Source organism: Bombus pyrosoma, linkage group LG4 (genome assembly GCF_014825855.1).
Source record: "Bombus pyrosoma isolate SC7728 linkage group LG4, ASM1482585v1, whole genome shotgun sequence".
Lineage (NCBI taxonomy): Eukaryota > Metazoa > Arthropoda > Insecta > Hymenoptera > Apidae > Bombus > Bombus pyrosoma.
Genome location: NC_057773.1, coordinates 11,939,910 through 11,953,672, shown reverse-complemented (window position 1 = coordinate 11,953,672; position 13,763 = coordinate 11,939,910). Strand labels below are relative to the sequence as shown.

Here is a 13,763-nt window from a genome sequence, read left to right as displayed (position 1 = left end):
AGATAGTTTGCATCACATGATGTGCCCTTTCATAGTAAATAACATTTGTTTTAAAAAATATTTTTTTTATAAGATCAATGCTTTACGAAATATTTCGATTTTTTGAGATAAAGGAAACACCTTGTAGATATGTAGCAATTAAAGTATTCGAATCATTAAAAATATGTTATGTAACTTGTACAACAATGTTGGCTTTCTAATTATAAGACAAAATATATTTATTAATAATGTCTATAATTGTAAAAAACAATAACTATATAAGGCAAATACAACACAATTACATAATCACATTACTTTTTCTTCCTTTGCTTTTTATATCTATATTAACGTTATAGTTATATAAAATGTTTTCTAACTAAGTTAAATATAAAGTAATATACTACAGCCAATTGCAAAAAATTACGTATATTAAGAATTAGATTCCTATAAAATTGTTTTATCAATATACGTATAAAAAATATTATTGTATCACTACTTAAGATATTAAATTTTAGTAAAAATAGACATAAATAATCAATAACAATATTTTTCAAAAACAAATTTAGCGATTAGTAGAAGTGTATTTACACATACATTGCGTTATTATCTTTTATATCAGTACGCTAAATATAGCTGCGTCATTCTGTGACTTTGCACATTATGTAGTATTGTACACGTACATTGTTATACAATTTAGTGTGATCTTATGAAATACATGGTAAGAAACTTCTGATATACAGTTATCGTTTAAAATCGAAATTAAAAATCTTGTATACAATCAATCGTTATTTCAATAAACATTGTTAAATATTGATAGAATATTAAATAATCTCCGGTATCGTATAGCTTAAGTAGATATCACACTTTCGGAAAAGCTTTATATCACGGAGACTTATTCGTATATGGAAATGAAACCATAAATAATCTTTATGTTGTTCTTTCGTAATGGTAAAATGTAAGGTACAATTTTTCATTTAATTTTTTTTAGTTGTTCTATTAGATGAAGAACTAGGATATGAAACATAAAAATTGACGTAATTTATATTTGATCTGAAAACTTATTTTAATTAAAAGAAGTGTATCTTTCATACATATTACAATACAGCGTATATAAAAAAATATGGCAATGAAAAATAATTGCATAATTCGTTATATTTCATGACAAATAAGAAAAATAAGCATAAAAATACAAGATACACAGGTATTTTTAACTCTAAAAAGGGATATATACTTGCACATATGAATGTAAAATCGTAATGAAAATAAAGAACTAGATATACATCTTTAAAAGAAATAAAATATCTAAAAATTCTTATACATTAATAAAAAGTTATGTTACGTTTTAAATATATTGTTTTATTAATAACGTATAAATTACTTATGATACATTTCAAAAGTTTCTATTATTCTCATTTTATCGAGTTTTCCCCTTTCGGTTATACAAACAATTCTATCTTTTTAAAAGTTGAACCGTTATTTCAGAATTTTGCGCATGTAATGTAAGCGATGACGTAATGCATCTTGATTGGGCAAATAAGCCAATGTTAAAATGTGAATCGGTCTCTATTCAGACACAGTTTACGTTTGTTTGAGAAAGTGAGCGGATAGTTGTGTACCAATTAGTTTTAGATAGATATATAAGGTAATATACATATAATGTAATTGTATATTTCTTCAATTGAATGTCTTCTAGTTGAGTACGGCCATTTATTGAAATTAACTGATATCTGTGTTGTAGTGTACAACACTTTATCTTGCTCAAGAAACCTATAAAAGGATACTGATAAGTGTAATTCGGATATATAACTGAAGAAAAAACCTATGAAGTAGTAAATGTATTTTTATGAAAGATCATACTATGGATCAATTTTGTGGTACTGACTTTTGGGTAAGAATTCTACTTGTACCTTCGATATGTTTTTGTTTTATTTATATTGCAAGATTTTTAAATTAAACTATAGATTATATACGATATTTGAAAATATAATATTATGTTTAATATTAAAGAATAGAGATATTAAAACTTATTACTTGTATTGTTTTAGTAGTATTTCACAAATTTCAAAACGAAATATAATAATGTCATTTTGTTTAAATTAAGAAAGAATTTTTGTTTTAATCTATAATAATATATGTTTAATACAAATGTTATAATAATTTATGTCTTCACATTTTAGAATAATAGTTTAACATGGAATACAGAAGATCCAGACATCACAGAATGTTTTCAGAAAACTGTGTTGATATGGGTGCCATGTACATTTTTATGGCTATTCTCTGGAATAGAAATTTATTATTTTTTAAACAGTAAAAGCAAAAATATCCCATACACATGGTTATTTATCTTAAAACAAATACTCATAGTAGCATTGATTATACTTAGTATTGTTGACTTAGGAACAGCTATACATAGAAGTACTTATGTCAAAGTTTATAATGTTGATTATTGTACTCCAGTTATAAAAATTATTACTTTTGTAAGTATTATTAGAATACAGATTATTATGAATTTGAACTTACATGCTACTAATATCACTTTTTTAACATTTTTATAGATTAAGGCAGGTACTTTAGTAATATATAATAGAAAATATGGCATGCAAACCTCTGGACTATTATATTTATTTTGGTTTCTTCTTACCTTATGCGGAGTTGTTCAATATAGAAGTTTATTAAGGTTATATATTAGTAACGTATGTAATAATGGATTCAGTAAATAATCAAACAATTGATATAAATTCATTATTAATTTGTTAAATCTTTTTATATCATTTTTTAGCATGAAGTTACTTATCCATTTGTATCATACATGATATATTATCCAATAGTGGTACTTTTATTCTTATTGAACTTCTTCGTTGATGCAGAGCCTAAATATTCAGAATATCCCAAGGTAAGTAAGCATATATCACATTCTTGATACATGACATTATGCATGAAATAAAACATTAGGATTTAATGCTCTATATTTGCTCTGTATTTATAGGTTGACAAGCCATGTCCAGAACAAAGATCTTCGTTTCCAGCAAAAATCTTTTTTACTTGGTTTGATTCAATGGCGTGGAAAGGTTTTAAAACACCCCTGGAAACTACAGATTTATGGACAATAAATCCAGAAGACACAGCTGAAGAAATTGTACCTAAATTCAACAAATATTGGGATAAAAGTGCACAAAAAAGTAACAAGTGAGTGTGATATTTATGAATATTTAATATTAGAGAATAAGAATATAGCAAAAATGAGTTAATAGAATCAAATAAATTTTATCATATATTACATTAGTAATAAGATATCAATTTACTTTTGCTAACAAGAGTATTTTGGACTTACTGTAGGTAAGTTAATTAAATCGTATATATAACTGAGCATATAAATATAAACTTAATTTTTATCTGTTTCTAGTGTACAAAATACTAAGGCATCATTCAGAAAATCATCTGGTCGAGTAGATTTTAATAATGAATATAAGAAAAAGACATCATCAGTTTTGCTTCCTCTTTGCAAAGCTTTTGGTGCCACATTTTTATTTGGTGCTGCACTTAAATTCGTGCAAGATATTGTAATTTTCACTAGTCCTCAAATATTAAGGTAAGCAAATGAATTTTAGTGTTCTTTATATTAAAAATTAATTACTTAAAATCATAGCTGAAAACTAATGATGCTTCTAATATAGGTTACTCATCGATTTTATCGAGAAACCCGGACCGCTATGGAAAGGCTATTTTTATGCAGTTTTACTCTTACTTACAGCTACATTTCAAACATTAGTTTTATCTCAATATTTTCATCGTATGCTCTTAGTTGGATTACGAGTACGTACTGCGTTAATTGCAGCAATTTATCGAAAAGCATTGAGAATATCTAATTCCGCCAGAAAAGAGTCAACAGTTGGTGAAATAGTAAACTTAATGTCCGTGGATGCACAAAGATTTATGGATTTAACGGCATATATAAATATGATTTGGTCTGCACCAATGCAAATAGTTTTAGCATTATATTTTTTATGGGAAATTTTGGGACCAGCTGTGCTTGCTGGTTTAGCTGTTCTACTTATTCTCATACCAATAAATGTCTTAATCACTAATAGAGTTAAGACACTACAAATTAGACAAATGAAATATAAAGATGAAAGAGTTAAATTAATGAATGAAGTACTTAATGGTATAAAAGTATTAAAGCTATATGCATGGGAACCCTCATTTGAGGAACAAATACTGAAGATACGTACAAAGGAAATTAAAGTACTTAAAGAAACAGCATATCTCAATTCTGGAACAAGTTTTATCTGGTCTTTTGCACCTTTTTTAGTAAGTTTTTAAAGATGAGTTAAGGATGAACATGATTTTTATGTTTACTTTGTTTTTATTGTTTTCTTTCATTATTTATTTATTTTTTCTTTTTTTTCTTATAAACTTTGTAGGTCTCACTGGTGTCCTTTGCAACCTATGTACTTATAGATGAAAACAATCGTTTAAATAGCAAAGTTGCTTTTGTTTCACTCAGTCTTTTTAATATCTTAAGGTTTCCACTTTCTATATTACCTATGATAATTGGTAACATGGTTCAGGTAAATAAAAATTTCTTATATTAAATTACAATGCAATCACGATTTTTCCTTTTTAATATAATGTATAATACCTAGGCTTATGTTTCCGTAAAACGTATTAATAAATTCATGAATTCAGAAGAATTAGATCCAAATAATGTTCAACATGATCCATCTGAATGTAAGTTTCTGATGATTTTTATATATTTGCGACCATTACGTACTGGATGTATCATATATATTGATGTGATGTAGCATACACATTATTAATTGAGAATGGCACCTTCGCATGGGATTTGGAAAATATTGAAAGACCAACATTAAGAAATATCAATCTTCATGTAGAACAGGGTCAATTGATAGCTGTTGTTGGTACTGTAGGATCAGGGAAAAGTTCTCTTTTATCAGCTCTTCTTGGAGAAATGGACAAAATAAGTGGTAGAGTTAATACAAAAGTAAATACTTCATTAGATAAATGTCAAAATTTTTAATATGGAAGATTTCTTTATGTTATTATATGTTTCTTTTTATAAATAGGGTTCTATAGCATTTGTGCCTCAACAAGCATGGATTCAAAATGCTTCATTACAAGATAATGTTTTATTTGGGAAGTCAATGAACAAAAATGTATATAATCGCGTAATTGAATCATGTGCATTAAATCCAGATTTAAAAGTGCTACCTGCGGGTGATCAAACTGAAATTGGAGAAAAAGGAATAAATTTATCTGGTGGGCAAAAACAGAGAGTATCATTGGCAAGAGCAGTGTACAATGATTCTGATACTTATTTTTTGGATGATCCATTGAGTGCAGTAGATTCACATGTTGGAAAACATATATTTGAAAACGTAATTGGCCCTAGTGGTCTGCTTAGGAAGAAAACTAGAATACTTGTCACACATGGTATTACTTATTTACCTGAAGTTGATAACATCATTGTACTTAAAGATGGTGAAATAACAGAAGTTGGAACTTACAAAGAACTTTTAGAAAAAAGAGGAGCCTTTTCTGAGTTTCTAGTGCAACATCTTCAAGAAGGTATATACCACTTTTTCTAATTTTTCTAGTTTCTTCTATTCAGTTTCTATTTAGGTATTCTATTTTGTATTAATTTTTCATTATATTTTTCATGAATCTAAGTTGGAAATCGTAAGTCAGTGAAAAAAGTAATTGCGATTCCTTTTCCTACTTCAATTTATGTGATTGTCCAGAAAATGGTTTATATTGCATTTGGCTTGTGATATTAGAGTATCAAGGATGTTAGTATTTTTTGCAATTTGCTACTATTAAAACTTATCAGCCAGCTTGTAGCATAAAGTAACCTTCACATCAATTTTGTTTCTTAGTATTCTTGTAGCATAATATATTTTCTCCTTTGTTCGAAAGAGAAAGATATGCATGTAAGATTTTACTGCATGTTAAATTTGAATCAGAGACTTATTGAAATGAAGTGACTAGTGTTATAATTCTTTCTGTAATTTATTTTTGAACTACTGAAATTAACAGCCATGTTTTGCTGAATGCATTCAAGGTTTTGTTATTTTAATGTAAAAGTGTATCCTATTACTATTTTCTAATTTCAAGATACTATTCAAGATATTTATTCTTTAATATGTTATGTTAGTTTATATTTTTCTGTGACAAATTTGAAATAGTACATGCTGATGGCGGATCAGAGGCAGATCTGCATGAAATTAAACAACATTTGGAATCTACAATTGGATCAAATGAACTCCAACAGAAATTAACAAGAGGTAGATCAAGAATGTCAGAAAGTCAAAGTGAATCTGGTTCAATGGTTGATAAAAGATCCTTAAATGGTTCGTTGAAAAGGTAAAATTATATTATATATTATTATATTTATATAAAATATATTTGGTATTATTTATATACATATATCTATATGTGTAGATCTTTTATTAATTTTTTAGACAGTATTCTACAAGTAGTCAGCAATCTGGTACTTACGAAAATAGCAATAAGATAAAAGAAACAAAGCTATTACCTCCGAAATCAGGAGAAAAATTAATAGAGGTGGAAAAAACTGAAACTGGGAGTGTAAGTTGTTATTTCTCTTATTTGATAAGATTATTGAAAAAAATGTAATTTTATGTATTACTTTTACTATCAAGGTTAAATGGCGAGTTTATTCTCATTACTTCAAATCCATTGGTTGGTTTTTATCAATATCGACAATTATAATGAACGCTATTTTTCAAGGATTTAGTATTGGTTCAAACGCTTGGCTCAGTGTATGGTCAGACAGTAATTTAACAACTTATAATGATACAGTCGATCATGCTAAACAAAATATGTATCTTGGAGTTTATGGTGGACTTGGTCTTGGTCAAGGTATGTTCTTAAAAATTTATAATTATTTGTCTTTTGATGATTAGTGTTTCTTAGAATTAGAATTTTATAAATAACAATTATATAAGGTAAGATTATCTCTCAAAAATATATAATATCCCAAGTATTTGACAATACAGTAATTGTCTTATTTATCATAAATTAAATATTGTTTGAAAGGCGTGTTCCTTCATAGACTACACAGTCTTAAGACAATTAAATTTTGTTGATTAATTTTTAACTCTTATAATAAAACAAAGTGTGCTTGTACAAAATGTGTATGTGACTAACCGTTTGTATATGAACATTATAAAACCATTATATTTTTCTTCAACATTTTGTTTGAAATTACGCAATTAAAACTAAAATACTAACGAAATCTTAAAATATTAGTGCGAGTGCGGTTTGCTGTGTCAACAGAATATTTATAAATAAAATAAAGCTTTGTAGAGATATATGTATGTTTAAATGCAATTATTTCAATTACTTTTGCTGTTCAAAATTAATTTTATCGCATTTTGTCGCAATTAATATGTCGCATGTACTTATTTACTTTATTCACTGATCAATTCACATATATGTATAAGCTCATGTAATATTTATGTATAATATTTGAGCATGAAGTAGAGAGATAACAAAGCTTTTTATTACCTATCTATTATCAAAATATATAAATTTTATGTTTTATATTTTTAAATTTTCATACTTATTATAATTCGATTGTTATTGAAATTGCAATTTTACTTATTTTTTATATACACATAAGTGTGTACTTTTATATTTCTATCTAGTCAGGTTGAATTATTAATAATATTAACATGCTATATCATTTTTTCATAATAATAGAACAATGATTATTTAGGTAAAAATGCATTTTGTAGTAACCAGTACTTAAACAAAGAAAATTTATCATTCAATGTTATTTTTCATACTATAATCTTTACAATCTCTTACCAATTCTGTTTGATACTACATCGTTTTAGAAAGGACAGTAATGTAATACTTGATACTTTATCATAAAACATTACATCTACAAATATTGATATAAAAATTTGATCAATCGGTATTAATGAAAAAAATTTATACAGAAATTCGAAAGGTAGTACCTAAAATTTGAATATGTTTGGAATATAAGAATTTGTTTAAAGAATAATAGCGATTAAAAGGTGATAGTAGTAATATGCACGTTTATTAATTAATTTATGTTACTTAGTTAATTTTTTTAGGATAAATAAAGTTAGATAACTTTGATGTAAGGATTTATTCATGTTCTGTTAATATGCTACAATAATATCAGTATCTTTTAATTATAAATGCATCTTAATACATGTGTGACTGTAAAAAGGGACTTGCACGTGGTATTAAGCAGATGGTGAGAAATAACGAAACTCGATATTATTGCTGAAAAGATTAATTTTTCGTTTAAATTTATAATGTATGTGAAATGGAAATATTGCAAGAACTGATGCAGTCCTTGATATATAATTGTTAGGTTTAATGATATACCAAAGTTCTCACCAATCATTGTAGGCATGACAGTGCTTGGAGGGGCATTAATCTTGGCAAAAGGAACAATACGCGCTTCCGTGCATCTCTTCGAGAATACGTTGCAACGTGTTCTCCGGAACCCAATGTCATTTTTTGACAAAACTCCAACCGGTCGAATTCTTAATCGACTCTCTAAAGACACTGATGTCATTGATAATACGCTGCCATCCATACTGCGTTCTTGGATTGCTTGCCTCTTTGGGGTATGATATTTTCAAGTTGTAAATACTGTGCTTAACAAATTCTAAATCTCATCAAAGATTATGAATTAAGTTTATATCCACTTACGCAGTGGCTATGTTTAATAATGGTTCCAATCATTTATATCTAATTGTGCTCATAAAAAAATATAAGCTTTTTAAATATAAAAAGAATTATGAAAATGAAATACAAATGTTTGCATGCTTATACAGATCAAAGGGTTTTATGCGCTGATTATTTGAAAAAGAAAGTATTTCTATTTATTAACATCATTATAATAGTCAATCAATAGTTATTTTATTCAAAAAAGTATATTAACTTATTGGACAAGTGTTTGTTAAAAAATATTTGAGATTTTATTCATAATCTATATTTTCTTAATGTAAAATCTAGTAGAATTCATTCTTATATTTAGGGATAGATAAGATCTTACTTTAATTCATGATTATGTTTTCCTTAGTATAATAAAATATATTGTGTGGTGACTGTATTTTGTTAATATTTACATATATTTTGTTGGAATGTTGATATATATTTTGTTTAATCAATATGAACCATATTAATGTTTAAATATTAGCAATTAGCAATAAATGTCAACTTTAACAATCTTTTGATACAGGCACCAACAATCTATAGTATATAAACCTACAGAGCAATAATAACATCATAATCAGTAAGGTAATGGACACAATTATACGATCAATGTTTTTATAAAAAAGTAACATTGCTTATGCTTCAAAGTAGTATATATCTTTTGTATCAAATATGGAAACCTCTCTAAGTATGCTTGATCTGCTTGTGTATTGTTTCATTATTCATATCTGGCATGCCACACCACAGCAAACTTCACCACCTCGCATAACATAAGACAGATCAGTATTTTTAATTTTTTCATATTATAAACTTATAGTTGTTAAAAAATATAGATGAAATGAACTTCTATTTGTTTATGGATACTAGAAGCGAATAGTGCTTTCAAACCATTCTTACTATATGATAATAAATTATATTATAAACTATTTGTTTTGAATAAAACTTCAGAATAACTATGAAAAATTCATATAAAAATATTAAATGAAAAGAATTTATAGAGTGCCTTAGATTCTTTAAACTTTGGTCATATTTGTACCATTTTATTAGAATGGTTACAGTGAAAGCAAATCATGTCTGATGTTGTAGCGATGGCGAGTTTTTTCTGCGATTTGGCACCGCAACTGGGCTGCTGGCTGGCTGCTCGCCAGATGCACATAATGATGCTGCGTGCAGTGATGCGTGCTCCATTGACCTTCTTTGATACGACTCCTACTGGTCGTATTATCTCCAGGTTTGCTAAAGATGTCGACGTACTGGACACATCTCTCCCCCAACAAATTTCCGATAGCATCTATTGTTTGTTTGAGGTAATTTTTGGAAATACCTGAACCAAATTAAGATGATTGACTATAACCATTTCCATGCTATAATTCCTTAAATCATAATTCATTGGATGCTCATATTCTTCTATTTCGCTAAAGGGTTGGTATTTCCTGAATAATCATCAAAAACATCTTGGTCATTTAATCATTCTGCAATCTTACATCGAATGATGTATTACATTACTTCAATTATAGTTCTTTAATGAACTCTAAGTATTTAATAATAATATGTAAATAATTTGGTATAAAAACATTGTGTAAATTGAGATCAAGTATAATTGTGTCCCTTCCAATAAATTATTATAGTTTATTGTGTTAAAATTACCAAATATGAAGAGAGTATGCCTGTGTAATAAATGGTAGAGATGCTGATGCAAGAGCATTCTTTATTTGAAATGAATATAGTTTTGTATTCAATTGTGTATTAATGTCTGGAAATATAGATATGGGTGCTTCATCTAAGAACTTGCATGATCATTAACTCATAAGTTCTTTGTATCAAAGCTAGTTTCTAGTTACTATTTCATGATTATATACATGTATTTATATGTATTGATTATATGTATATGATTGTTTGATTTTATTTTTTGTTTTTATTCTTTAAGAAATATTTTCTTTTTTTACTGAATATTATCTTCATATTACAGGTCATAGCCACTTTAGTGGTTATAAGTTTTAGTACACCAGAATTTATAGCAGTCATAATACCAATAAGTGTAATTTATTACTTTGTTCAACGTTTATATGTTGCATCCTCAAGACAGTTGAAACGTTTAGAATCTGTTTCAAGATCTCCTATATATTCACATTTTAGTGAAACAGTTTCTGGTATGTAAAATACTTATTTTATTATTGATTTATAATTTTAGAATAATTAAGTAGCAAAAATATATAATTATGTATAGTTAATATCAGTATTTGATTTATTAGGAGCACAGATGATTAGGGCATTTGGAGTGCAAGACCGATTTATTCAGGAATCTGAAAGTAAAGTAGATTTTAATCAGATGTGCTATTACCCTAGTATAATTGCAAACAGGTATAAATTTTTCCTAAAAATTTTAATATCAAATGAATATTAAAGTTAAAATGATTATATGAAATGTGATTCATTGTTTTGTTGCAGATGGTTGGCAGTACGTTTAGAAATGGTTGGAAATTTAATTATTTTCTTTGCTGCATTGTTTGCTGTATTAGGCAGAGACACTATACAATCTGGTGTAGTTGGTTTATCTATTAGTTATGCTTTACAAGTAAGTTATACGTATAAACGAGATATGAGATATATGCACTGCTCATTACTGATTTCATTACTGGTTTCATTGCTGAGTAATGAACAAATGTTGATTAACTTGATTTTAAAACAAATTTTTATAAAAATTGTCACTTTAGGTTACTCAAACATTGAATTGGTTAGTACGAATGACTTCTGACGTTGAAACTAACATAGTAGCTGTAGAAAGAATAAAAGAATATGGAGAAACCCCTCAAGAAGCAGCATGGAAAAATCCAGATTATACAGCACCTAAAGATTGGCCTTTGCAAGGGCGAGTAGAATTTAAAGATTACAAAGTTCGTTATAGGGAAGGCTTAGACCTTGTTCTTCGTGGATTATCATTTTCCGTTAAGGGAGGAGAAAAAGTTGGCATCGTTGGTAGAACTGGTGCTGGAAAATCGTCTTTGACATTAGCTCTATTTAGAATACTAGAAGCAGCTGATGGAAAGATTATTATCGATGACATTGATATTACTAAATTGGGACTTCATGATCTAAGATCTAGATTGACTATTATTCCTCAAGATCCTGTATTATTCTCAGGAAGTTTAAGGATAAATTTAGATCCTTTCAGTTATTATACTGATGATGAAATTTGGCGAGCTTTGGAACATGCGCATCTTAAATCCTTTGTAAAAAGTGAATACTATTTTATTGATAAATAGTATTGAGAAATTACATGGGAAATATAATGTCTTATTACGTTTTAGACTTGCCAAATGGTCTTTTATATGAATTATCAGAAGGTGGAGAAAATCTAAGTATAGGTCAACGACAATTAATATGTTTAGCAAGAGCATTGCTTCGAAAAACGAAAGTACTGATTCTCGATGAAGCAACAGCTTCAGTTGATTTAGAAACAGATGATTTAATTCAAACAACAATTAGACAAGAGTTTCAAGATTGCACAATTCTTACGATAGCTCATAGACTTAATACAATTCTTGATTCAGACAGGTATGTTTTACAAATTTGTAACATAATTTTCAAAATAATGATTGATGTTAAATAAAAAAACTTCTAATAGGGTCATTGTGCTGGATAATGGGCGCATCATGGAATATGATTCTCCAGACACATTACTGCATAATTCGACTAGTTTGTTCAGTAGTATAGCTAAAGATGCAGGCCTTGCTACATAGATAAAATGCATATCGCAAATACTGTATAAGCAATGAAACAATGATAATTTCTAATCTATGAATATATAATAACAACAAAAGGTATAGCAATTCATTTATATAGAGAAAGGCAAGGTATGCTTAGACTTGAAAGAATCGAAAATTTTGTAGAGCATTTTTCAGTCAAATCTTACATCATTTTTAAATATTATCAAGCACAGCCCATTTGTAAAGTAGTACGGATGTCCGTTACTTAAAGTACTGCCATTTTAGCGGCACAGTTGTGCTGAGTAGCAACAATTTTTAAACATATATATATTGTTTTAATAATTTAACTTTAGTAAGCTCAAGCTTACACAGTATATAAAATTTAAACAACGTACAAAATACAACAGTATTGTTTAGTTATTTTTATTTCCATTAAACTTTATTATACCCATACTGCCTTATTTTTATTTTACATCACTGGAATTATATATATACAAATACGTAGCATCATTTACTTTTGCTGTTGATTTGTCTTGGTTAAAATTGTTACTCCATTCTGTACTGTTTGACAAATATGATGCATCTTCAAGCTGTGTAAATAGTATTCTCTAATATTTATGAATTTAAGACAAAATAAAAGATTACAATTTTATATAATATATGAAGGTTTTGTTTTTATTGTTTAATATTTTAATTCTTCAAATATTATAAATTATATACGTTTTATACATACAGTATATTAATGAACAGAATAATAGACTTCGCTAATGCTATGCAATCTTTAAAATGTAGTAAAGAATAATTAAATTCTGTTTCGTTTACAATTTGTCACATTTTATGAATATTATTTATAGTATTGTACTCGATAATAATTGTATTCTTAATCTCACATTTCATTGTTTTCAATTATTTTTAATAATTACTTCGAAAGAATAAATGCTTATACGAACACAATTATAATTGATATGGTACTAAACAAAATAATACAAGAACATTCACGAATATGTAGATGCATAGTTCCTTGACCTCAAAGTAATTGTATTTTATGAATACATTATAGATACATATGTATAGCAATTTGTACTTTAAATTGTTTATAAATCTACATTACATTAACAATTTCATAGCACATTACATTCCTGGTTACGTCAAGTCAAATTTGTTAATAAAATAATTAATTTTTTCAATTTAGCAACACTAATACTCATTTTCGAAAATCAAGTAAGATAAAAATATTTCAAAGTCAATAAATTATATAAAAATAAAGTAACTTTGACTTTTTTTCCCCTTTTATTCATTTTCATAAATAGAATATTCTATTGCCGGTAATTATGACAA

The 13,763-nt window shown here is 27.2% G+C and overlaps 1 protein-coding gene across 6 annotated transcripts; it reads left to right on the top strand.

The window, feature by feature from the left end:
• Positions 1–627: 627 nt before the first annotated feature.
• On the top strand, positions 628–13,502 carry LOC122566440 (multidrug resistance-associated protein 1). 6 transcript variants are annotated; one of them, XM_043723647.1, is made up of 25 exons: positions 628–697; positions 1,462–1,621; positions 1,718–1,867; positions 2,157–2,456; positions 2,535–2,672; positions 2,759–2,872; positions 2,966–3,165; positions 3,295–3,315; positions 3,383–3,568; positions 3,654–4,287; positions 4,401–4,547; positions 4,623–4,707; positions 4,782–4,981; positions 5,064–5,565; positions 5,668–5,676; positions 6,183–6,360; positions 6,459–6,585; positions 6,660–6,879; positions 9,805–10,025; positions 10,688–10,868; positions 10,971–11,079; positions 11,167–11,293; positions 11,433–11,955; positions 12,027–12,273; positions 12,344–13,502. In XM_043723647.1, the coding sequence occupies exons 3-25, from the start codon at positions 1,823–1,825 to the stop codon at positions 12,456–12,458; spliced, it is 4,629 nt and encodes a 1,542-aa protein (XP_043579582.1). In that variant the 5' UTR covers positions 628–697; positions 1,462–1,621; positions 1,718–1,822; the 3' UTR covers positions 12,459–13,502. The 6 variants fall into 6 exon arrangements, with proteins under 6 accessions (XP_043579582.1, XP_043579584.1, XP_043579581.1 ...); XM_043723646.1 differs by lacking the exon at positions 9,805–10,025 and adding an exon at positions 8,407–8,627 and having other exon boundaries at positions 629–697; XM_043723649.1 differs by lacking the exon at positions 3,295–3,315.
• Positions 13,503–13,763: the final 261 nt, after the last annotated feature.

Coding starts and splice junctions, on each gene's coding strand:
- LOC122566440 (XM_043723647.1), top strand. CDS start 1,823: ATGAAAGATCATACTATGGATCAATTTTGTGGTACTGACTTTTGG. Junction 3,166..3,294: donor AGTGCACAAAAAAGTAACAA/GTGAGTGTGATA, acceptor TTTGCTAACAAG/AGTATTTTGGACTTACTGTA. Junction 11,080..11,166: donor CCTAGTATAATTGCAAACAG/GTATAAATTTTT, acceptor GTTTTGTTGCAG/ATGGTTGGCAGTACGTTTAG.